The sequence below is a fragment of the Passer montanus genome, unplaced genomic scaffold (genome assembly GCF_014805655.1).
Source record: "Passer montanus isolate IOZ18808 unplaced genomic scaffold, ASM1480565v1 scaffold137, whole genome shotgun sequence".
Classification (NCBI taxonomy): domain Eukaryota; kingdom Metazoa; phylum Chordata; class Aves; order Passeriformes; family Passeridae; genus Passer; species Passer montanus.
Window position 1 is genome coordinate 877901 of NW_024360608.1, and position 24467 is coordinate 902367.

Genomic DNA, 24467 nt, shown 5'->3' on the forward strand with positions numbered 1-24467 from the left:
AAATTGCATTTGAAGTGTGATCCTTTATCTAGCATACAGCTGCCACAATCAGCCACTTCTCAGAAGAGGAATTTAACTTCAGTGACTGCCTCTGTCTTTGGCAAAATCCCCAGGAATTGCCAATTGCCCCAAAATGCTTGTATATTTCAATAAAGTTATGTTTTTCAGCGAAGGTTTGAAAAAAGAAGTTGGAAAAAAAGAATGTTTATCATCCAATTTCTGGAAACTTTATGTTGTTTATAGTTGGGTTATAAATAGATACATAAAGTTAAATTAATATAGCAGCAAGCTTTTGAGATATAGAGTAGTATTTCATTAACGTTAATTCTACTTCTGTTAATTATTCCTTAATTCTGACACAGTCTTGGCAGAATGTATATTTGAAGTATGCTAAGTTTTGAAAATTTTAGAGATTTAGTTGTGATGGAGTTTAGTGAGGTAATGTATAACTTGTTATTGCAGTAATTTGCTGTTTAGGTTTGGGATATCTCCCTTCTGAGCTTTAAGCTTGCTTTAACATGGCAATTACGGTGAAACACATTTAATTTCCTGCAAGTAAACTGTAAGTAATTATTAAACACTTTATAATGATTTAATGCAAATATTGTGCAGTGTCTTGTGGGTGACAGATATTGGGAGGACAAATGAAATAGGAATGCACTGATTTGAGAGCAGGAGTCAGTCCAGGCTTGTAGAAAAATTCAGTGATGTCTGTGAGAACAACTGGTGAATTGTGAAGAGCAAGTAGCAGGATGCAATATCATCAAAATATGAGGAAAGGTTAGTGTGATAGAAGGCTTGCCTGTTTCTCCCAGCTGACTGAGCTGAATTCATTATAGCCTGCTTGCTGAGTGACTGTTCATTTGGGAAACATTAGCAGCCCCATGGATGGGTGGATGAATAAATTTGTATAACAAAGTTCTGAGAGCTGGAGACTTTCGGGGTAGCCTACAGCCTCTGAGGAAAAATCTGGGTAATATATCTGGAAGTTCCCAGACCCTGCTAGCTCCTGTTGGAAATGTGGTGGGAGCTGATGTATGTTTTGTGCTACTGAAATTTGATTTAGATTTTATTTTTTGTAGTGCTGCATGCATGATGACCAACCACTTATATGCTGGTATGCCTGTTAGAAAAAGTATTTCACATCCTGGATCTGTCTGAATACTGAAACACTTTTTTCCTGCTTTGTTTTACTTACGTATTTCAGAGAGCTGATGTTTATTGGGGGTTTTGCTAAAGGCAGAGGTAGTCACTGAAGTTACAATGGCAGCCTGTGGCAGCTGAGGCCACACAGTGAGGATTTTTGAATTACGTGTACATTAACTGTGTTGTCATGTTTGGGAACTTCTCATAGCCACACAATTCTCAGACAAATTCTGTGAAATGTATACCGGAAGTCAATTTGAAAGATGCACCTTTTGTGCCTCATTCCTGCTCTTTTGATCTGTTTGGTCAGAAATAGATTTGATAGGTCATGAGCTTCCATGAGTAGCAAGGCAGTGCACCGGCTGTCTCCAGGCACAGTGGAAAGCTTTGCCTTTTATAAATTTATTTAATATTACTGAGGTTTAATCTTTGTTAAAAGTGCCTGATGTTTGCTAAATCAAGATATATAAAGCATCTGAAAATATTTTTGATGTCCTTGCAGTCTTGGAATTTTTAGACTTACATTCTGAAATGACATTTTTTCTGTGAAAGCGCTTGCATTGTTTCAACTAAAAGTACAGTTGTTTGTAACATGCAAACTGGACATGAGATACTGCTTTGCAGTAGTTACTAATCTGCTGATGAATGAGTCTTGTAGAGATTGGAAGGGATTTGTGTAGGCTGCAAATGGAATATAATGAGTTTCAAAAATGTAAGCAATTTAAAATACTGCTTGGATGTGTATTAAAATGTTCAGAAGGCACACACAGTTTCTTGAAATCTTGATCTTTTTAGCTATCCATGATGCCATCATTGTGAGTATGTTTGTCCAGAGAATGTTTGTCCACCCTAAATTGTACTAAATAATCAGTTTCTGAGAGACAGCTGTCATCCTGAGTATCTTACTATGTAAATAGGCTCTGCTGTGCTGGAGGTTAGTATCTCAGGAGCTTTCTAAGGATGTAGATGCACATCTTCTGATTTCACAGATAACAGCAGTAGTCATCTCTGCCTCTTTCTTCTGTCTTCAGTACAGTTTAATGCTCTGTTTTCTGTGGTTTTCACAGGTTCATGTGATGGCTTCTCCTTTTGGGTCAAAATAATCCTTTTTAGCAGTGACCAGCTGCTTTGCATTTTAAGCTTGCCTGCTGTTCTTTGAGAGTGAAAAGCAGGAGGAGTGGCTGGACCAACTGATGAATAATCATGAATTTTCCCACTCAGTTCTATCATGTGCTACTTTGAGCTGGTTTTGAAAGAAACTTGAGGCTCTGACTTTGAGGGGTATGGTGTAACTGGTGAGGTTTATTCCCAGGTGATTACAGTTCACATTGCAAAAATTCCTTCTGTACTTTGTCTGAATACTGTGGTGATTAGTGTCTAATGTTATAGGTGTACCATGTTCCATTTTGGAGAATTTTGTCTTGTAGAGAAAGAACAAAGACAGCTGGAACTGAGTAAAAGAATAGGTCTTGTTGAAGAGCAGGGTTTACATCTGTTTTTACTGTGTGATATTCCAGCTCATGAGTCTTTATATCATAGAACCAAACAACACCAAATATTTTGTGATAACCTAAAAAATTGTTCCTCAGGCTCTGGTAAAATGGTTGTTATATGATGAGAAAGTTCACAGTGTTGGATAAGCTTGAATTTTCCTTTCCTGGCTTATGTTATGGGTAATTCAAAGGACTGTATAGCTGTCTCTTTGCTGTGTCTGCAATGTTATGGGCATCCACTGAAAATGTCAATGAATGGATTAACTTGTTATTTGTCAAGGTATTTCTGTATGATCTGAGTGTCTGCTTTCTGTGTATTTGTGAGGTCAGTTCATTGTCCATAGGCAACAGTGAGTGTAACCTGCTTTTCTGTTTTGGGATCCTGATGACCCTATAACTACAAAGAAAAGAGGGTTCATCTCAGCTGTGTGCAGTTTTGTGTACCACACTGAAAAAGGTCACTTGGTTTGTTCAGCCTGGAGAAGAGGAGGCTGAGGGAAGACCTTGAGTAGTCTGTAGCTTCCTCATGAGGGGAAGCAGAGCGGCAGGCACTGATCTCTTCTCTGAGGTGACCAGTGACAGGACTTGAGGGAATGGCCTGAAGCTGAGTCAGGGGAGGTTCAGGTTGAGTATTAGAAGAAAGTTTTTCACACTGAGGTGTCTGGGCATTGGAACAGGCTCCCCAGGAAAGTGGTCATAGCACCAAGCCTGACAGAGTTCAAGAAGTGTTTGGACAATGCTCCTGGGTACAAGGTGTGGTTATTTGGGCTGTTCTGTGCAATGATAGGAGTTGGACATGATGAGCCTTGTGGGTCCCTTAGCACAATCTATGATTTTAAAAGAAAAAAAAATTACCTCTTAACCATTATGCAACATCTCTGTAGTCTTTTTTCCCCTATTCTTTGCATTCATGAATCAGTTCTTCGCAAAAAAATTACCCGTATGCATTAGTATCTTCTGTGTTACTGCTTTCAGTGCATTATAGTGAATAAATATTATTTTATCAGCCCACTTGGCAATAATGACCATTAATAACCTGATTGTTAACTGATGGGTCTCAGATGCTGAAGGCACACTTGTTCCAAAATGGCAGAATCTGCCTCTCCTTTTTACTGTAATAAAGCTGCTTCCGTTTCTGTGTTGCTGGGAGACTGCAGCTAATTTTTATGGTGCATATCAGTAGTAGTGACTCACATTATACATTTCATTGAATAGCTCTTCTTTTGTTTGTAAACTGCCTTCTGTAAGGGGAGAGGAATTTCGTTCTGGGGAGAACAGTATCCAGACCAGAGAATATGACTGAATCTGAAACAAAAGCTCAGACTGTTCTGTTGATAACATCATTGTACTTCCAAAGCCACTTTCAGGGGGGATGGTGACCTGGCTGAATTTAACTGGTGACCAGTCTGATAGTCAAGCCTAACAGAGGTACTCAGAAGAATTCCAGGTGAGACAAACACATCTCCTCAAACTGCTGTTTTTCTTTTTCAGAATCCATGGTGCAAAACTTCAGCATGTGGCGTGACTTTAAAGCAAAACAACAAAATAGACTGAGAGATTACGAATTTGAAAACTGTGTCGTTTTGGTTCACAACACAGATAACGGTGGCAGTTTGGGGCTGTGTAGAAAATGCAGTCCTTTTTAGAATGATTGTTGCACAGCTTGCATGTGGGTCAGGACGTGCATGCAATTACATTGGCAAAAAGTGGGTGTAATTGGGCATGCACCTAAATGGAAAAAGACATGTGTAAGGTGGAATCTGACTAATAAGTAAAAAAATCCTCTGCTTGCTGAATCTGTACTCCTTTTCTGGCTAAAGGAGATGGTAGTCCATTTTGTGCTGTTCACAGTCTGCTTAGGTTTGTAGCAGTGTCTTGTTTTTAATATTGCTTGAGATGCCTCTCTAAAATGGGGTGTGTGTGTGTGTCTGAAGCCTGCTTGCTTAAACACGCGAGTCATGTCAGCTGCAATGCGGCAGTGCTTGGTGCTAATGAGGTGAGCAGCCAGAGCACCCGTCTGCTTATGTTTGCTCATCTCTGTGCAATTATGGCTGTGGGGATTGGAAGAAGGGATTTGTATTGGATGTGGCTCTGTTTTGGCCTTTCCAGAGTGTGGTTCTGTGTTCTCCTGAGGACTGGGCAGCACATTTCAACTTCCATTTTGGGAGTTAGGTGGTTGCTTCATTATGTTTAATGCAAAGTCTAATATACATCCTGGTTGGGAGAAGAAAAGAAAAAAGGGAAGTACAGAGTGGGGGAAACCCCCACTTCTTCTCTCCCCTCTCCATCCCAATTCTCCCCCACTTAATTCTAATGCACCTTGAAATGCAATATATAGCTTGGCAATCAGTGCCTTCATGCAGAGTAAATATAAGTCTGTATTTGTAATGTAGCATCTTTGAAATATATTAATCAGGTAATAAAGTGTGGTTAGATCTCACAAGTTACAGGTGGTCTTTGGTAGGCACAAGCTGCAGAGGCACTGTGATTTCTCAGCTCACTTTTTCTTATTTTATTTTTTTAACCCTTAAGGTGCTGACAACAGTGTGAGCTGAGTATTTTTTGCTGAAGTCATAAATTTTTGCTTTGAACATAAGGCAAATAAAGTAAATATCAAACCTTGTTTGTCTTTTCAAACAAAGAAAGTCCTCAGATGCCAGACTGTCTCCATTGAGCTTGATGCCTTCCTGTCCAATTCTGTTGTATGCCTATTCCTGCAGCTCGTCTTTCAGTGTTTCCTTTTCAGAGAATTAGCCTGTAAAACTATAGGTCATGATTAAGTAATATATTGATCTTGTTGGCAAAGCTGGCTTTCCTTCTAGTTCCTGCCTTTGTCACAGGGTGCTTCCCTGTTAGCTGATAAAATTATTTCTGACTACTTAATTTAATACAAATCAGATTGTTGAAATGACCTGTTAAAAATACTGCTGGTTTTTTGTGTTTTTTTAAGGATCGTATCTAGTCTCTGTTACTTTGGCAATATGTTGTGTAATGTGGTGCCACAAACAGAGGGATCAATACAGCTGGGACTGGGAAAGGTATGAACTGCATCCTGTAGGCAAGAACCAGCAGTGGGAGGCAGGAACCTCCTGAGCTGTTGGTACAGCTGATGTGAGTGTAGTGTACAGCTTACACTGTAGAAGGGATGGAGTGTCAACCTGTAAACAAACGTCCATCACCCTGGGAAGGAGCCCAAGACTGTGTGCCCTAATTAAGTCTGGTTTTTGCTTGGTCCTAGTTTTAAGTGAGTTAAGAGTGACATGAGTGAAACAGCATAGCTGACAAGATGTGTGCTAGGGAGAGTTGTGCTGTTTTAACACTCTGTTGAAGTCTGGTATCTCTCTGATCACAGATAGTACAGTATTGCTGTGCCTGTTTACCTTCTCTTGGAGACCTTATGACTTAAGACTGGGTTGTTTTCTCTCTTCCTTCTTTAGGTCTCCGGGTGAAAGGGGAGCTCATTACTGCTTACCCACAAGTGGTGGTTGTGCGTGTGCCAACACCTTGGGTCCAGAGTGACAGCGACATCACAGTCCTTCGCCACCTAGAGAAGATGGGCTGTCGATTGATGAATCGTCCTCAAGCCATCCTCAACTGTGTCAACAAGTTCTGGACGTTTCAAGAACTTGCTGGCCATGGTGTGCCTCTTCCAGACACTTTTTCATATGGTAAGGCTGTTGGATGAAAAGGGTAGCATAGTTGCCTAGACAACTTGTGCTTTTGCAGTGCAAAAGATTTAGGTTTTGGAAATCCATAGAAATTTAAGTAGCATGAGGCCAGTTCCTCAGCTAAGTGTTGAGTAACCAAAAAGGAGGTTAAAATCGTGATACACAGATTCTGGTTTTGTCCTTGTTGACTGGCTTTTGATGCTTTGAAAAGAGTACTTGAGCTGTACCTTAACCTTCCAAGCAGCCGACTTTGGCTGTTAGTGCTATAATACTTTCTGTTCTTTCTGTTCTTTTCCAATTGCCCAAAACAGCAGACAAGAGCTTGGGGTACTAAGTGTCATAAGTACTGCAGAAAACTGGACTTTGGTACAGCCTGAAAGTAGATTAAACTGCTATATGAATAAAAATGTCTGCAAATACATCAGTTTTTGTGAAAGGACAAGACTAGCAAGGAGTATGAGCCCTTGTGTTCATCTTTTAACAATAGTTTAGGCTTTGTTTCCCGCCAAAACAGTTAATTATTGTTTATCGTGCCTACCTCTGAATCTCTGGTATATCTGGTTCCTGACAGAGTGCTAGATTGGAGGAACCATTTGTCTGAGCTACCCTGATGCTATTTCTGCTTTTAATTACAACTTGTTAAAGAACTGTAGATACTTCTCAACCTTCTGTTCCTTCTGGGAATACCAGTGCTTTCCTCCCCTTTGTGTGATTGCATCAATAGACTTTTGTAATGGGAATGTGACAAAATGAGAAAAAAAATGGACAAAACCGTGGCTTTTCTATCAATTACTGTGAAAAAACATTTGAGAAGAAATATACCCTTTATTTATAGATGTGGTTGCTTTAACTTGTTGAGAAAGGAATGAGTTTTTAATTTTTTGGGGGAAGGGGAGACCAGGAATGATGCTTAATAATTGCAGAACATACCTCTTTGGTCATTATGCCTTCCCACTTCTGTTAGTGTCTGCCTCTGGAATTTGACAGAAGCATGACTTTCCTTTCTTCTTTTCTTTTTTCTTTTTGTTTTTTTTAAACTGCAAGTATCAAGTTATCAGTGAGGGCTGACTTTGCCAAGTAAAGCAGCGTGTGCTGACTGAGATGTTACTCCATGACAAGCATTAAACTCCATGGCAGGGTCGTGAAGGCTGTTGCTGGCTTTGTGACTTTGTGTCTTGGCTTGACTTCTGCACTTTACTGCATGATGTGTTAGAGGGGGCTCATACCTTTGTTTGCTGACTTTTCTCGTCTGTATTTCTTGTGCTGTGGTCAGCCTTCTTTGAATTGAACTCAAGTAACCTTGAAGTATCAAACATAATTGTGTGAATGGCCATTAAAAGCTACTCTCTAAGGTCCTTACAGATGCAATGAGATTAAAAGGTTGAAGAACTACTTCAGGATATAGGCAGAATGAGATACAGGAGACTTAAGCCTTGAGAAGGGGGAGGTGGACTGACAAGGTCTGGGTTGCTGCTGCTCTGTGAATTATGCCTTGTCATTGTGTTCCATGTTGCTTTCCTGGTTAGTAGTTTGGAACTGTTACTAGTGTTATGTGTCTTCTGTTTTCCTGTTAGACATTTGAAAAGATGGAAGTAAAGTAGAAGTGATAAACTGGAACAAGATGGTAGAATTGGGGCATTTGGATTTGGAAGATTAGAGTGAGTCTTTTGGGATTGTGATCAAGCGGCCTTTGTCAATTTGTGTCTTCAACTCAAAAGGAAGTAGGTCTTAGTATCCCACAGGTCACAAACACCTTCAAAGTCTGATCATGCTTCATGACCAAGGTCCTCCTAACTGATGATTTCTCTGCATTATCTAAGCTGTAAGGGTGGGAGGAATGTACGGCAAGTACATCCCAAATTTGGCCACAGCAGACTGGTGGCACATAATGTTGTTGGTTTTCTTTTTGCCAGGTGGTCATGAGAATTTTTCCAAAATGATTGATGAGGCGGAAGTGCTGGAGTTCCCTATGGTGGTGAAGAACACGCGGGGTCATCGAGGTGGGTGTGAGGGCAGGGGTGAGGGCAGGGAGTGTTCTGAGAAGCACTCCCAACATTTTGTCTCATCAAGGAGTGATAGTTAAGAAGATCTGTTAGGTATTGGACTTCTTTCAAATACATCTAAATTCTACCACTCTTGAATGCTGAATGTTGCATAGGCTGCAGCACTGGGAAACAGTTTTAGTAGAACCCAGTCTTGCAAAGGCAGGGGGCAAAGCATTCAGAATTGTGGTGCATTGATGACTTCTATGAGGAAAGCTTTGAACTGGAATAATGGGAGGTCTGGCCTTCGTGAAGTTGAAAGAAGCCTACATGGATTTTAGGGGAGTTTTTAAATAGGCCTAAGAAATGAAATCTCAGTTCATTCAGTGACTTTTTTCCTACTCAACTTTGTCTATAGTTAGGATTCTGATTTAATTAAAATCTTATGTATTGTTTGCAAAACTGAATCTCTGCTTTTCAGAAAAATACCTCTGACAGTGCTGGTGGTATTACCTCAGGTTCAGATTAAATTGCTCTGTTACCAGTCTTATGTTTTAAATGTTGAATATAAAACAAATATCAACTTAATTTAGTGTTAAATAGTGGTTACTAAAGGAAACCATGTTTAAATCAATTTCAGAGGTTATTTGCACAGGAAGTTGCTTTGTTTCTAATATACTTTAAAACAAATTTAATAAATACTTGTTCTATAAAGAGACTAAAAATAAAGTTAAGGCACAAAACCAGAAGGTACTTCAAACAAAATCATAACTAGAGGATACCACTTCTTTCTTTCTGTCCATCAATTTGCTCTCACTCTCTGCTGCTCTGATGCTTCTGTTTTGCTGGCATGAGTGCTTCTGTAGCCATGTAGTAAATGGATCAGGAACTGATGCCGAATGGATCTAGATGGGTTATTTTTACTCAGATTAATTCCTTACATGACCTAGCTCTTACTCGCACAATGGCTTGTGTTGATGTAAATGCTGGGGCTGAGGAAGATCAGATCTGCTGCTGTTAGCAGCAATACCTGTTAGTGTGGCTTTAAAGGGTGGGTGGAGCTCTAAAGCCGAGGTGGAATTTGGTGTTGCAGCAAGGTCAAATTGACAGCTGTGGAATATCTGAGACAGTGGATTTGACTTAACTGCCTCCAGTGAAGATCTACTAAATAATTTTAGAGTTCCAGCTATTGATTTTCTTCTCCCTTTTTTATCTAGGATTCCTGTAAATCTGTTTACAAGGTTTGCTTTAGAGCACTTGAAATTCCAAGCATTTTAATGCAAATTTATGCAAAGTACATATCTTTTCACATTAAGAGAGTTGGGAAAATTTTTTCAAATTAATTGAAGAGCAGCCATTTGCAAATTATATTTAAAATAAATAGGCAAATGTGGTCATAGGTACTGGCTGATGAATAAAAGTCATACTGTTCTAGGCCAGTTTTCTGCACAGTTTGCTGCTGCAGCAAACAAGCCAATCCTGGTTTTACCAAGATGTCATGATACTGGATAATTTGCAAGAACTAAGTAGTTTGTCTCCAAGGCATCATTCTTCCTTTTCCATTTCAGGAATACAGCAGGATTATTAATTGCCTGTAGAAGAGTTAAAGTTTGAAGTGGGAGAAAGAACATGGAAGTTTTTTCTTTTTGTGAATTTTAAGCTTGCATTCTCATGTCTCTGTAATGAGAAATTCCATGTTCCTCAAGCAGTGTTCTGTGTTATGGAGACCTTAAATCCTGTCTAAACAGAGACTACTCTAGTAGGGCATAGGAACACTTGGTGGAATTCTTTACACATTATTTATCCTAGTCCTGCTACTGCTGCATTTCTGTTCTCTTACTTAAGGAGGGCAGTTTATGAACTTATGTTTGTACTCTGTTAGCACCATAACAGAATTGAATGACAGTTCTGCTTCAAGAGAAAGTGTGCAGCCTTATTGCAAAACATAAATCTAATATGACATAGAGCCCTTAAGAAAGGGGAAAAGAAGCTGGGAAATGTAGGTAAAGATGGAAAGGGATGCAGTCTTCTGAGACTGGAAATTTGATAGAAAGTAGTTCAGGGATGACTTTAACCAGTGTGAATACAACTGGAAAAGAACAAAGAAGTCTTTGGCGTGCTCTAAAAATAAAAGGAAATGAAATTACTTATTTTAGGTTAAAAAATCCAAGTCCTAGAGATGTTTGCTTGCAGAAAATGTAGTGATTTGTCAAGAGGGTTTTTTTTTCAGTTGAAGGACAATCTATCCATTTTATGTCTCGTGGAATCTTCTGCTAAATTATCTTGGATACTGTGAAGTGGAACATTTTCCTCTGAATGTAGTTGTTCCACTGCAGACCTCATTCTGGAGTTGTGAGCCCTTTTAAGAGAAGTGGGTGGTTTTGCAGTGGCACACCAGAGACTTCAGAGTTCTTAGATGCCCAGTGTTCAGCAGTTTCATGTTGTTGGTTCCTGTGTGTCAAAGCTGTAGGCTGTGGGTCCCGTCCTCTTGGATGAACAAAATTGCTATTAATTACATGTCGGCTGCTCTTTCAGTATTTCTTCCTTTTTTTTTCTCTCACTAAGGACTTGTACCAAAAGAAGTTGAAACTGCAAGACCATCTCCTTTATCTAAAGATTTTTTCTTTTTCCTTACTTCTTTCTTTTTCTTTTTTTTTTTTAAACTCATGTCTCCTCAGCTCTGTCAGTACTTGAACACTTAAAAGCACTGAATCAGTGGAACACTGTTGTCCATGGAAGAATTTGTAAATGGATATAAGCTACAGATGGGGCCTCTGAGAATGGACAGTGTGCTGGTCAGAGGTTTTACTTTCATGTGCTGAATAATTGATGCAGTTCAGATGGGTAGCTGCTTTCAACACCCCGATGTTCTTTCCTCCATACAGGTAAAGCTGTGTTCCTGGCACGAGACAAGCACCATTTGGCAGACCTAAGCCATTTGATCCGTCATGATGCCCCTTACTTATTTCAAAAATACGTTAAGGAGTCCCATGGGAAGGATGTGCGCGTCATCGTAGTGGGAGGCCGTGTGGTGGGCACCATGCTCCGCTGCTCGACAGATGGCAGGATGCAGAGTAACTGCTCACTTGGTAGGAAAAGCATTGCTCATAGTTTTGATCAGAATATTTCAACCCAGATGAAAAATCACAAAGCTGACTGAAATAAGCTGCGGGTGTTATTTTTTGTTAATTGTGCTTACCCCTGGGGTTTAAAGGGGAAACACAAGAATAAGGATTAAGTAAGAAGCATGTTGAACAAACACAGAAGGAGATATGATCTTTGCTCAGAGTGTTTGATAGATGGGATGATGACAAGCAGGGGAAAGTTCTAGAACACAAATGGAGCAACTGATGTGGTAATGGCAGTGTGATGCTAATGCCATGTTATCATTTGTTTCATCCTGTTGAGAGGATCAGAAAATTAAGGAAGACAGAAAGCAACACTTAAGCGAGGTGGAGAAGTCAGTCATTTGGCAAGAGAGTAGAAGAAAATGTTAAGTGAGGAAGCTGTTGAAGGCAGTAAACAATTGGATTGCATTGTGCATTTTCTGTGCTGCCTTAAGTCTGTCAGGTTCCTCCCTGCTACACAAGACCATATCTAGGAGAAAGAGTAGGTTACTGTACTGATTGTAGCATGCTCAGAACTGAGATTCTGCATAGGTTTGGGTGTTGGACTTGAGGGTTTCTGCAGGTAGAAAGAGGAAGGATGATTGAGGGTGCCTGGCTGAAACTGTACTGAATGTGAGCAGGGATGGGATAAAATGTGTTCATGTATAGTGCAGTTTTGGTTAGTCAAAATGCCTAAGAGATTTCAGTTACTACTTCATGCAGAGGAAATATAGTCTGAAAGGTTTTTCTGCTATTTTTTTTGGTCTCTTATTATTTGGGTTATTTTTCAATTGAAGTATTGTGATAGGTTAAGCTGAGCCAGTTAATACTTAGTTGGTGGACTGTCAACCTGATGAGCTGAGGTTCAGACACAGAAGTTCCCTAATTCTTGCTTTAGAGACAGTAACCTGTGGTAGGAAGTTGAGAGGTATGTGAGCAGATGATGTCTTAATCCCCATTCCCCTCAATTATATATACAGTTAGAGTTAGTCTTGCCAAGAGCTCTAGGTTTAATTTTGCTGAAATATTTCTTGTGATCTCGTACAAACATGTAAGGAAAGCCTCTACCTTAGAAGGAACAAGGGTGGTTTGTTAGTTCATTTTTTTTAATATCCTGGGATCATAAAAATGTGTATTTTGTTGACTAAAAAGTCATCGCTTAACTGTTTTAAACAAGTCATAATCATTTGAAATCCTGGTGTGGCATCAAGTTCATTAGCAGTTACTGTGGAAAGGAGGTCGCTTTCTAAGTCATGAGCAGTGTGCTTGCAGGCTGACTTTGAAGCTTCCCAGTCAAAAAGCACTGCCCGGTTGAGAAGGATTGTCAGTCACTTGTGACCTGAGTGCAGACAGCAAGTTCTTTTCACTTCTTCCAGGTGGCGTAGGAATGATGTGCTCACTGAGCGAACAAGGCAAGCAGTTGGCAGTCCAAGTGTCAAACATCCTGGGCATGGATGTGTGCGGCATTGACCTGCTGATGAAGGACGACGGCTCATTCTACGTCTGCGAGGCCAATGCAAATGTAGGTTTCATTGCCTTTGACAAGGCTTGTAATTTAGATGTAGCTGGTATCATAGCGGACTATGCCGCTTCCCTGCTGGCCCCCGGCCGCTTGACGCGGCGCATGTCCTTGCTCTCCGTGGTGTCCACGGCCAGCGAGACTAGCGAGCCAGAGCTGGGCCCTCCAGCTGGGGCCGCTGTCGACAACATGAGTGCTAGCTCCAGCTCTGTCGACAGCGACCCTGAGACCACGGAGAGAGAGTTGCTCACCAAGCTCCCGGGGGCTCTCTTCAACATGAACCAGCTACTAGCCAATGAGATCAAGCTCCTTGTGGAGTGATGCCACGTGTAAATAGGTGACCAACAGAACTCTCTCTTGTAAATTTTTTTTTTAAACCAACTTGCAATGCTGTTTATCAGAAACACTCAGAGGAGTGAGGAAAGGGGGGTGGGTATATCAGTTGAGAGAGCAAAAGTAAAAGGCACATGTGCTGTGATTGCTGTCCCTACTCATTTGCAGAACATTAAATTGTCTTAATTCTTCATCAGTTTTACAGTGGAGATGCTCAGTTCGTAACCAAGCAGCAATTTTATTTGGATGCTGCTTTGGTCCCAGATATATTGCAGTTCATGTGTCTTCACAGGCAAGCATTGAAGCGTGATTCACACTTGAAGATTTTCAGAAAGTTGTCTGGCAGCTCTCTAGAAACTTCTGTGAATTACTGCACCAGTTAAGTCTCTTCTACCTCTGTAAGGCTTGATCCTGTAAATTGCTGAGTGCCTCAAATTCTTTATGTGAGTTGAAGGTGTTAAACACCAAGTATTTCAAAATTTCTGGACACCTGCTGTTCCTACTCTTGTAGATGGGAGCTGTAAGTTCAGGATCCTTTTAAAGTCATCACTTTCTGACCTTGCAGGATACGGCCTTTCAAATGATGAGGCTGTGAGAAGTGTCAGTTAACTTAATGTGAACTTTCTGTAAAAATCTGTAAATTGTATCATCTTGGTTTTAAGTGGCAGCTTTTGTGTCTAAATTCCTTTATAAAGCTTTTAAAGGAGGATACTTATGTTTTTCTCATTTCAAATCCTGATTTTGGAAGGTATATAGGGGAATTGGTCATATCTATTTGTGGGCAGAAATGGCACGTTTTTAACTATTTTTTGCATGATTGGAGGAGATAAACAGCACTGTAATGTTTGGTATACAAAATGATGTTTAATCTAAAAATGTGAAAAAGAATTACACTAGTTTAAAGCAAACGTGCAACGACTTGTATTTGTTAGTGTTTTAGTCTTTCTGAGAGAGATCTGCAATGTTAATGTTCCTTTTTCTTTAATACATGCTAGTCCAACACTCCCTTCTCTATGCCTGCATCTTTAACAGTGGCCAAAGTGAAAACACCGCAGACTGTTTGTTAAGAAAACACTGAGTTAGCCTGTACACTGGTGGGGGGGTTGTTTGTTTCTTTTTGTTTGCTTTTTTTTGGAGGGAGGAATGTGTAAGGTGTGGAGGAGGGAAGAGCTGGTTAAAAGTGATTAGTCATCCAGAGGACTTTTAGAATAAAGCTGCAGTTCATACAATACTTACCAGGCTTACTTTTTCCCCACTGAACGTAAAAAAACCATGTTGGCATAAACCCAAAGAGTATAACTGGGGAGAAAAATTCACTTCTTAGCTTTGGAAAACGTGGCAGATTTGAAAAAGGCAAAAAAAAAAAAAAAAAAAAAAAAAAAAAAAAAAAAAAAAAAGAGAGAGCTCAGCCAGAGTTTAAAAAAAGAAAAAAAAGAAAACAACCCAGGTCCACAAACAATTAAGGGATTGATCCTAGACCCTTACATGTGTGTGGTGTGAGTGTGCACACTTGTGTGTGTTTGTGTGTGCACAATTGTTTTGCTTTATTTTTTTGAGGGTGTTGGCTGTTTAGCTCCTAACTTTTTTCCAGACTTCCTGATTTTCCTTAATCCTTCTGGCTGTGCATTTTGTCATTAGCCTTGAGCTGGTTTGGAAAACAGATAACCAAAACAGATACTGAGTCCATTTTTCAGTCCCTGTCTTCCTCCTCCTTTTCCTCCTCCTTCTCCCTTTTCATTCCCTCTTATTCTTGGGGTTCATAAAGCCCTGGAACTATATATATATATATATAAATATATATATAAAGATAAGCCTCTTTTTTAAAAACAAAGTAAAACGTTTACAATTGAAAAATCATCTTGTGAAACTAGGTTTGTTTGAGGGGGGTTGTGTGTGTGCAATGCTGCTGTTTTCTGGATACTTTAATGGAGCATGTCTCATGTACCCTCTGAGGTTCTGCACTGCCCACCTCTGTGGCCCTTCCTCACCTCTCTGCTGCTCTGCTGTTTTACCTTCACTTGGACCTTAAACACAACTCACGGACACTATGCAGAGAGTCTTCAAGAGGCAATAAACAGAACAATATTAACCTACTTTATGGAGGTTTGATCATGCTTCTTTGTACAGTTTGGTTTTTTTTTTTATTTTAAAAGGAATGTAATAAAATGGCTTTTTTTTGTAGAATTAAATATTATTATTAAAATCAAGTGAAAGGTTGACTGTTGGTGTTAAGCAGGAGGGTGGACCAGCTGGTCCAGCAAAAAAACGATCTTCAGCAGTAAAGGTATTTTAAAGGTATTTTCTTCTTACTGAGCCTTCAAGTGCACAGGTTATACCTGAAGAATATAAAGGTCTTCAGCTTCTGTGAAGAGTTACAGAATGACAGAACATGAAAGTAACCTAATTATCTAGTCACTGAGCAGTAAACTGTCTCTTCCAAGAGCTCTACTTCCCTTGCTTGTTTATCCAAGGGGAATTTGGGGTGGAGGGTGGCTCTTTTTTTGTTGTTGTTGTTTTTCCTTTTTTTGTCTCTTCCTTTTTACTGGTAGGTGCCTGCATTCCGTGACAGGCTGATAGGATCAATCCTTCCCTTTCTAGCTGTGACATACGTTGAGCACATGTGGAGTAACAGCAGGGAGTAAACAGGTGCTAGTTGGTATACAAAGGCCTTTGTGTTTCTATCACAGGAAACATCTTTTAGATGAAAGTTAACAGAATATTCTGGATTGTTTTTTTGAGTCCCTATAGTATCTTGTAGCTTACAGGAGCCTTACATTTCTAGCACCTTTTCAGAATGTCTAGGTTACACCTCACAGTTGTAAAATTCTTGAAGTAAACATAAGATTTTTTAAAAAAAGACCCAAGTGGGTTGAGAGAATTGCAGTTTGACTGCCTTCTGATAAGTTGCTCCTCTGATTGGTGCTTCCATTACTAGTTTGGAGATAAGTCTATGCATAGTGGTCACAGAGGGAGACAGGATTTGAAACATCATGTGTGTGTGTTTGGATATCCGGTATTGATGCTGTGTGAATACCTTGCTTGAGAGTTCATTTGTACAAATGGGCACATTTGTCTCATGTATTTACTCCCTACTTACCCATTGCTCCTGAAACAGTGAAATGCAAAGAATGGCCTGGGGATGAAAGCAGGGTATCTTGTTTTTACTCAAAGGGAAAAATACCAACAAAGCTAGTCTGTGGTAACCAGGCAGTGTTTCCCATTGATGGTGAACTCCACAGATGTCAGCTTTATACACTTTATTTTCTTCAGATCAGTGTGCTGAAAATCACATGCTAAACTTCCATACAGTTGCACTAACACTACCTCCTTATGTGGGTTTGGAAGAATGTGCTGAAAAAATGGTCAACATAGTGGTGGATTACAGTGGTGCCAATACAGCTGATGGTAATACAACTATTTTTGTATATTTTAATGTTTGAAAGAGCCAGTTAGAAACTTGTTTGCAAGAATAAGTTTTTTAAACTACATCTGATGAAATTTTGTTCTTTGTAACGCTGGAGATTTTATTCTGTTCAGCATACTGTGTTTGTAATTGATGTCTTGCTGTCAGTGTATGGATTGTATCTTAATCCTTGTATTTAATGCTTTAATGTGTTTTATAAAATCCTTTCTTGTAATGTTACAACACCTTATTTGTAAAACAGTGTCAATGCTTGATGTTTACATTGACTGTTACATTTTTTGTTCTGAGATGACTTTCTCCCACTTCGTATGCTATCTTTGCTGTGTGATATTTACTCGGGAAATAACCTCTGGAACATCTGGGTGTGTCAGACGCAAAGGAGATACTTCTTCAGATGTTATACCGGACTGCACAATCCAGCAAATGAAACCAGTGACGCTCGCTAAATTCCCTCATTCCAAAAATCTGTCAGTTAAATACATAAGGGACCATAAGGGCTTAGAGAGACTTTGAAAACAGATCGTACAGTATCTTTCTCATGGCTCACTCTTTTTGAGAAGGTTTATGGGCTTTATGGCTGGTGTGAGACACACGACCCACTCCTGTTCTCTCTATGGAATAGTAGGTGCTTGGACAGGTAACTTCTGTTGCTACTGTCTTTTTTAATTTTTAATTTTTTCACTGTTTTAGGAATTGTTTTAAACTGAACATTGCAGTATTTGTAACCAGATGTTTGCTGCCTTTTCCTTTGTTTTATTTCTTTAAATCTTTCTTAACCTTTGAGGGTGACTTTTGGAGCATTCTGATGGTGGATCTGCTGTTGGAAGTCTCCAAGCCTCCCATGTTTCTAATTTGAGTTGAAAAGCTTTTGTTTTGTTTATTTGTTTAAAACAATGACACAAATTAACTGTGTGGATTTTGGGTGGGATTTGTTTTTGTGCTATTTTGGGTGACTTATTCTCCCTTTTTTTACAGAAATGTGTTCTAACAGTTCACACTTTGTTACTGTTCTTTGCAAAACTTTTCAGGAGCCAAAAAAGTCAAACAATCCAGAGAAAACCCTTTCTCCCCTTTCCGATGGCACGAGTGAGAACTTATGAAAAATCCTTGCGAATGTTCCTTCCTAAACTTTTCCCCCCAGTAATGCAAGCGGGTAAAATGGTAAATGCAGCAGTTTGGTGACATCCAAAACCAACCTATTGTCAGGTAAATTGACACTTTTCTGCTCTTACTCTAACCTTCATAAGTTTGCTAACTTGTCTGCCTTCCTTTCTTCCCATCAGTTCATTTTGGTGATACTTGTTGAATGATTTCTTTAACTGGATTTAGAGAAAACCCTGCTTTATTTCCTTATTTCTCCTCCTTATACTTGTTGACTTTTAAGAAAACTGTCATTGTGCTTTACTTTACTCAGGTGAGACAAAAGTGAGTCCACCATGCAACTGTATGAGGGATAGTTTTGTAATACATTAATTTCCCTTCCTGTTTATCAGTTTTAGATTATCTTCAAGTGTACCGTTGTCGCTTAGATTTTTGAAAGATACAGTGCTTTCCATTTGCTAAGTGAACATAAAATATAACTGCAGAAATAAGTAGTTCATAGGAATGAAAAACTAGTACTAAGAATGTTAATTCTATTACAATTCAATAGAGCAGGATCCTGTAAAAAGGACAGATGGACCAATATGTGTGCTGCAGTAAAAGACTGTTGAGCTGATCATTTCTGTTTGTGGAGGATGGGGTGACACATTTTATCTTGCCCTTACTGCTGTATCAAAGTGCTTGTACATTTTATCCTTCTTTGGTAACTCTCTCCCTTAATCTCAAACAATGTAAAAGTACGGGGTACTTAATATTTTTTAACTTAATTTAAGGGGGAGAATCTTGTGTTTTACTCAGAGGTAAAATATCAGACAATTGGAATACTCTTCCAAGTTAAGGAATACTAGCCTAAAAACAGGCTTCCAAGTTTTTCCTAATGCAGTATTATATTTCCCATGACATCTGTAAAGAATTAGCTCTTGTTTCAGATTATTTTTCTGTGTACATTCATTACTCCTCTATACCGTCATACAATAGTCAATTTTTCATAGTCTCAGTTTATATTTCCTGAAAGAAAGCAAACTTACCAGCAATATAATAAATTGTAGCTTCAAATTAAGGTAGGAGGGAATCATTTTAGAGCCAAATTTTGCTCTCAATTACACTGAAATAAACCTGGAATCACTCTGTGAAAGTCAGTAGAGTGATATCTGATTTCATTGGTATAATTGAGTGTATAATTTGTATCTTTTAATTTTACTTGCAAGGTAATTTTACAAACCTGTTATACTTATGTTTCCAATGCTTTTTCCTTTCAGACACACCCACTTCTTGCGTCTCAGCTTTGGGCAGGCCTATTCCTTTATTTGTGTATATTTTTGTGCATCAGCTGCTATAGGACGCGGGTGTAACACTTTCAGGCATGTGGTTGGGTGTCTTTTTGGGGTTTGTAATAATGTCTAAATTAAAAATTTCTTTTCCTCAGATTTATTAATTTATTCATGTTGGATCACAGTTTTGCATCTCTAACCTGACTTTAGATATCTACTATGTGAACATTTTCTTGAAAGAAATACAGTACTAGTTCTTTGCAGAGTCTGCAATTCATCTTTAGTGGGGAGAGTTTACCAAAATTTACTGCATTTTGTAATATTTAAAGTTTTAATATTTACTGTAGCTTGAAAAGTGGTTTTAACAGGTCATGCTCCTTCCTCTTTATGGAATGACTTTCAAAGCCTTGTGTTGATCTTGGTTGTGCCCAGTGTTTTGCCTGGTGTATGGGGAAATGTAGAACTTGAATAGGCCATGACTTCTTAGACAAGGGATGATGATTATGTGCATGCTGAACTAGAACTTCTTCTATATGCCCTTCTGCTGCAACAGAATAATAAAACTGGTAGGTGACAGCAGCAGCAGCAGAAGACACTCATGACTGTGACCTGAGAAACCTCCAGTACTGGGAGAAATGGATTGCAAAGTACTAGCTGGAGTAAGGGGAATGGAGAAGAGAGACAGAGTCCCTGAACTGTCCCTTTGAATGGTGAGTCTGATTTACAGAATTCTGACCATCAAAAGACTGCTTGTAATACAAGAGGCACATTGATCTGTCTCAGTTGGTGTTTGGTTACCTGATGCCCTAATTGTCATCTTTGACTGAACATTCCAGTTTCCCCTCTGCCTTTATAAGACACAGTATTTGTCTTAAAAAAACGAAATTTCACCAAAATCATTACATATTTAGAGTACTGGAAAATAAGGCTGAAAGGAATGCATCTAGCCCTGAATGCATCAGTTGTTCTGTGCTCCACAGAAGACTGTTCATATTTGTGCCATTGGTGAAATGTTTATTGTAACCTAGTTTAAAAACCAAGGAATAAATGAGGAAGATTCTGCAATCCTATGGAATTTTTTTTTTATGAAGGTAAAAAACATCCTTACCATCATCCTTACCATTTCAGCCTCATAGGCTGAGAGCCCAACTGCTTTTTTTGCTACTTAGGAGCAACATGTGCTTACATATGTATATATATGTACGCCTTAGAAATGCCATGATAATAAAGAACAGTGTTATTTATGGAGATTTCCTAAATCTCAAGGTAGCAAAAAAAGGTTTGAATCATCAACAGTTAAAATTATTTTTGGAAGTGGGAAATGCAAATTATATAATGCTTCTGAGTTTGTGGTTAAGAGTTGGTAGTTTCAGCCACCTCTTCAGTTCTAACTGGCTCTGAAACTTCTTTGATTGCACATTCCTATCAGAAAAAAACATTTGGAGCATGCACCCCAATAAATAGTTTTCCCAAGTTACGTACATTTATTACTACATACATTGTAAAACTTACATAAACCCAAGAAGTTAAAAAAGAATGAGGTAAAGATTAAATGAAGACTATTTTTGAAACATTTACTTTACTATTCATTAATGGTGAAAAAACCATTGTCACCCTGCAGCCTTACAGATTGTCTTGCAAAGCTTCCTGGGGAGTGTGGGCTCCTGTTTGGGGACCACTGATGTAGACACTATAAATACTTTTTGTTGCAGATGTTATCAGGATGTTCCACTGTAACAAAACCTCCATGCTAAGTAATTCTCCTGATAGAGACTAAAATGCTGACTCTCTAGTAGGATGACTGCTCCTTCTGAAAAGACAGTAAGAGGAGAGAGCAGCACTGGAAGAAGCACTGATGAACTGCCTGACATAGGAGAAGTTTGAATCTGGATCAGCTGATAATGTGGAGAAACATGTCCAAGTGGATTGCGAAAAAGGAATTGTGTCAAAATATATATTAATATGCAGAATACAGCAGTAGCTTTTGTATTTCCATAAATGTTTCTACCTCATTTACAGCTAAGTATTAGTCAAAAAATTCCAAATTCTGTTTTCTCTTGTTATGTTTAGTCACACTAAAATCAGGAACAACACTTACATACAGCAGCTAAGCTGGATCTGAATTTTGATATCCAGACAGTTAAATGGTGTCCAGTGCACATCAGGTACCACTTAGGACTGTGGACAACTGGTGTGCTTTTCTCTTTAGCTTCTTAGTTACCATACAGCCTTTGAAAGTATTCTCTGGACCACAGGCTGAAAATCCCAGAACTGAATTTTTACAGAGTGAAATGAGATTGCATGTGCAAAATGGAAAATATTTTGGATAGAGAATTGATTGGAATCTTGTTGAATATAATAATGAGCAAAGTCTGTATGTGAGATGAAGCTCATAGAGAAAGGGTTTTAAATCCAGTTAGGCTGGAGATGTGATGAAGAGAAATAATTTCTGATAGTAGAAGCAAAGGAATCTGAAGCCTATGTCAGTCTGTCATCAGAGATAGAAATGAGGCAGGAAAACAGCTTTTGCTGATCTTGAGCATTCCCAGCTGTTGCTGTAAGGAGGAATCTCACCAGACTTTCCGTACATAATATATGCTAGGCATACTGGCCTTTGGGAACTGGATCTTGGGGAGAAGAGCTGAAAGTTCCATTGATGCACAAACTAACTGTAGCACCTGCCTACTTGCATGAGGGGTCATAGGGATTAAAGGTGTTACTGCACTGAGTTTACATGACGGTAGCATTTGAGAAGAAGGGTGTTCCTCTGGCCCTGGACATGGGCCTGTAACTGCTGCTTCTCAGTGCAGTAGGAGAGAGGCACATAAATGTATGTGAGCTTTTTGATGAGCAGAGACCAAGGTGACTTAGTCACTGGTCAGGAAAGAATTTTATTTTTTTTGTTGTAAACAGGAAGGCATTTAGAACACTTTCAGATCCTCCAAGCTTCTCCATGTGTTTGTCAGTACAAAAGAGTTCTGATTTTGGTTTTTTTTCTTTTAGATGTGACATACCCCAAAGCATCCTGTTTTCTGCTGTTTTGATGTGGTAGAGATTTGAAGAAGACAGATTATTTTCCATTCTTGTCATAGACTTTCACAGGCAGGCAAGGGGTGACATTTGTGAAAGGAGGAAATGAACAGGTTCCTCATGCTGACTGAATAGTAGGTGATGGATTAGGCTGATAAAAAAGTTAAAATTCACATTGCACCCATGCAAGGCATTTTCAAGGTATTTCTGTGTCCCTCCTTTGTTCCCTTAAGAAACAGTACAAGTGTTACTAGAATATACAGTCTGCATAGTAATATGTCTGTATTAAGCTCTGCCAAGTCTGTGCATGAAGGGCTTATAAAAGATTTATGTGAATTTCTGTGTTTGCTTTTTTATTTGGAGGTAGGTTGCTGTATGCAGCTATGTACAGTATTTTGTCTTAAGGTAATACATACTTTTGCTTATTTGGAGGGAGGGAACTGTGGGCAGTTAAATATATAATACTGTTATCCATTTCAATAGGAAGCAGAACAGCTAAGAAAAAGCATTTTTGTGTTAGACAAATTACAATATAATTGAGGTTTTTAATACAGAAATGAAAAATAAATGTTTTATTAAAAGGTCATTGGAATTTTTTTCAATAAAGTGTTCTAGTAGCAAGAAACTGATTTCACAATCACAGTATCAGTTAGGTTGGAACAGACCTCTAAGACCATCATGCCCCAGCCTTTGAACAAACACCATCTTTTCAGGTAGACCATGGCACTGAGTGCCACATGCAGTCTTTTCTTAAACACCTCCAGGGATGGTGACTCCATCACCTCCCTGGGCAGCCCATTTCAATGTTTGACAGTCCTTCTGTGAACAAATTCCTTCTTGCATTCAATGTGAACCTCATTCACTGTTGTAATATATAAAATTAAACAATAAATTAATTAATTTATCACATTTGTAAATTTCCAGGCATATGTGCTAATTTCCAGAATTTATTAGGACAATCCCTCTTGTACAAATTATCATTTGTTGTTGGACAGGGAGGGAAGATCCATGTTACATAAGCCAGTAACCCAGTTGTTGCTACCTCTTTGGCCAGCCATGCATTTCTTCTATGCAGATTTCCTGGAAGCAGTGACACTGCTGAGTTTCCTTGATGCTTAGTTCATCTGTGTTGTAAAACAGTTACATTTTGGGGAGAGAGGAACTGCAGAGGTGAGAACTGTCCATGGTGTTACATGTACTGAATGGGAAGGTGCTCTGAAGCAGAGAAAGAAGCCTAAGCAGTAGCTGTATGCACGATTATTCTTTTGGTTCTGTCATACCAATATAGTGGGAGGCCAGGAGTCCAGATGAATGTTTCAGTTACACCTTCATGAAGAATGGGAGTGTCACACTGACCGTGCAGCAGTATATGTTTCATATTGGTAAATGTTTCATTTACAACAAGTGTGGTTTGTCCAAGAGGGTGTGTGCAGTTTCCCCTCCTTGCTGCTACTGTGCAGAGCACTGCCTGGTAGTCTTTATTCTCTGGATTCTTTCTGTTCAGTGGTATTGTGCATTAGACCTGAAACTTGCATTTTGGGAGGAAACTCGGTGTGCTTTTGTGTATATTTTCCCATGCATCTAACCAACACAAGGCAACAGAAACAACACAAATGTTACGGTTACCCTGCCCACCGACCTTTACAACATTGTATGGAAGGGGTAGTGCAGTTGTAATGGATATAGGAATGCTTGTACATGCCCAAATGGAAATGGTTGTTTACTGGATGGCAAGTACTGAGGTTTTATCAGTGGGAGAACTAGGCAGGAAAATCTTGCAGTTTGACTTTGCTAAACTTTTACACAATTTTTCCTCCACATGAAATATTTCCACAGGAATCTAAGGCATGTGGAAGATGCTGGATCACCAGGTGCAGAGATTGAACTCTACCCACTGTAAAGGTAACAGGAACTAGATTTTATATTCAGAAAACAACCCACACTGCATCTCACTCCTTGACCTGGAAAGGCCTTTTCCAAGGTCAGAAAAGGAGTTTGCTACCCATGCCTTAGTCCTTGGTATGTCTGTTTTGCAGCTATGAGGGAAGCCAGATGGGTGCTGGATACAGAGATTTTATGATGTCTGCTTGCATTTCTGGTACTCATATTTTGGAGCAAACACTAACTTCTTCACTGATTTATTTCTTTAGGTTTTTCTACAGCAGCAGCAGATCTTCTTGCCTCTCATGGGAACACTTAGCCTTTTGATAATACCTCCTTCACAATGAAGGGAAGAAAGGATGGATCAGCAGGGATGTGATGTCCACATGTGGTGTTAACAGTCATGATGATCCCTGTCCCACTAACTTGGAGAATTGAATAAAAAATTGAATTGTAATTCATGAGAGTATGAGATTCTTTTTGGTACCTTTTGCACCCTCTCTCCTTTCTTG

General features: G+C 39.2%; 1 protein-coding gene across 7 annotated transcripts in view; it reads left to right on the forward strand.

The window, feature by feature from the left end:
• Positions 1–24416, forward strand: part of RIMKLB (ribosomal modification protein rimK like family member B) — a 50400-nt gene extending 25984 nt beyond the window's left edge. For 6 of the 7 annotated variants that reach the window (XM_039699614.1, XM_039699615.1, XM_039699613.1 and 3 more), the window contains 4 exons: positions 6077–6307; positions 8221–8307; positions 11175–11378; positions 12773–14666. In XM_039699614.1, coding sequence (XP_039555548.1) covers positions 6077–6307; positions 8221–8307; positions 11175–11378; positions 12773–13236 — 986 coding nt within the window. In that variant the 3' untranslated portion in view covers positions 13237–14666. Of the gene's footprint in view, positions 1–6076; positions 6308–8220; positions 8308–11174; positions 11379–12772; positions 17310–17700; positions 19755–23910; positions 23977–24224 lie in introns of those variants that run through there. The other variant, XR_005626561.1, reaches the window with a different exon arrangement.
• The last annotated feature ends 51 nt before the right edge of the window (positions 24417–24467 follow it).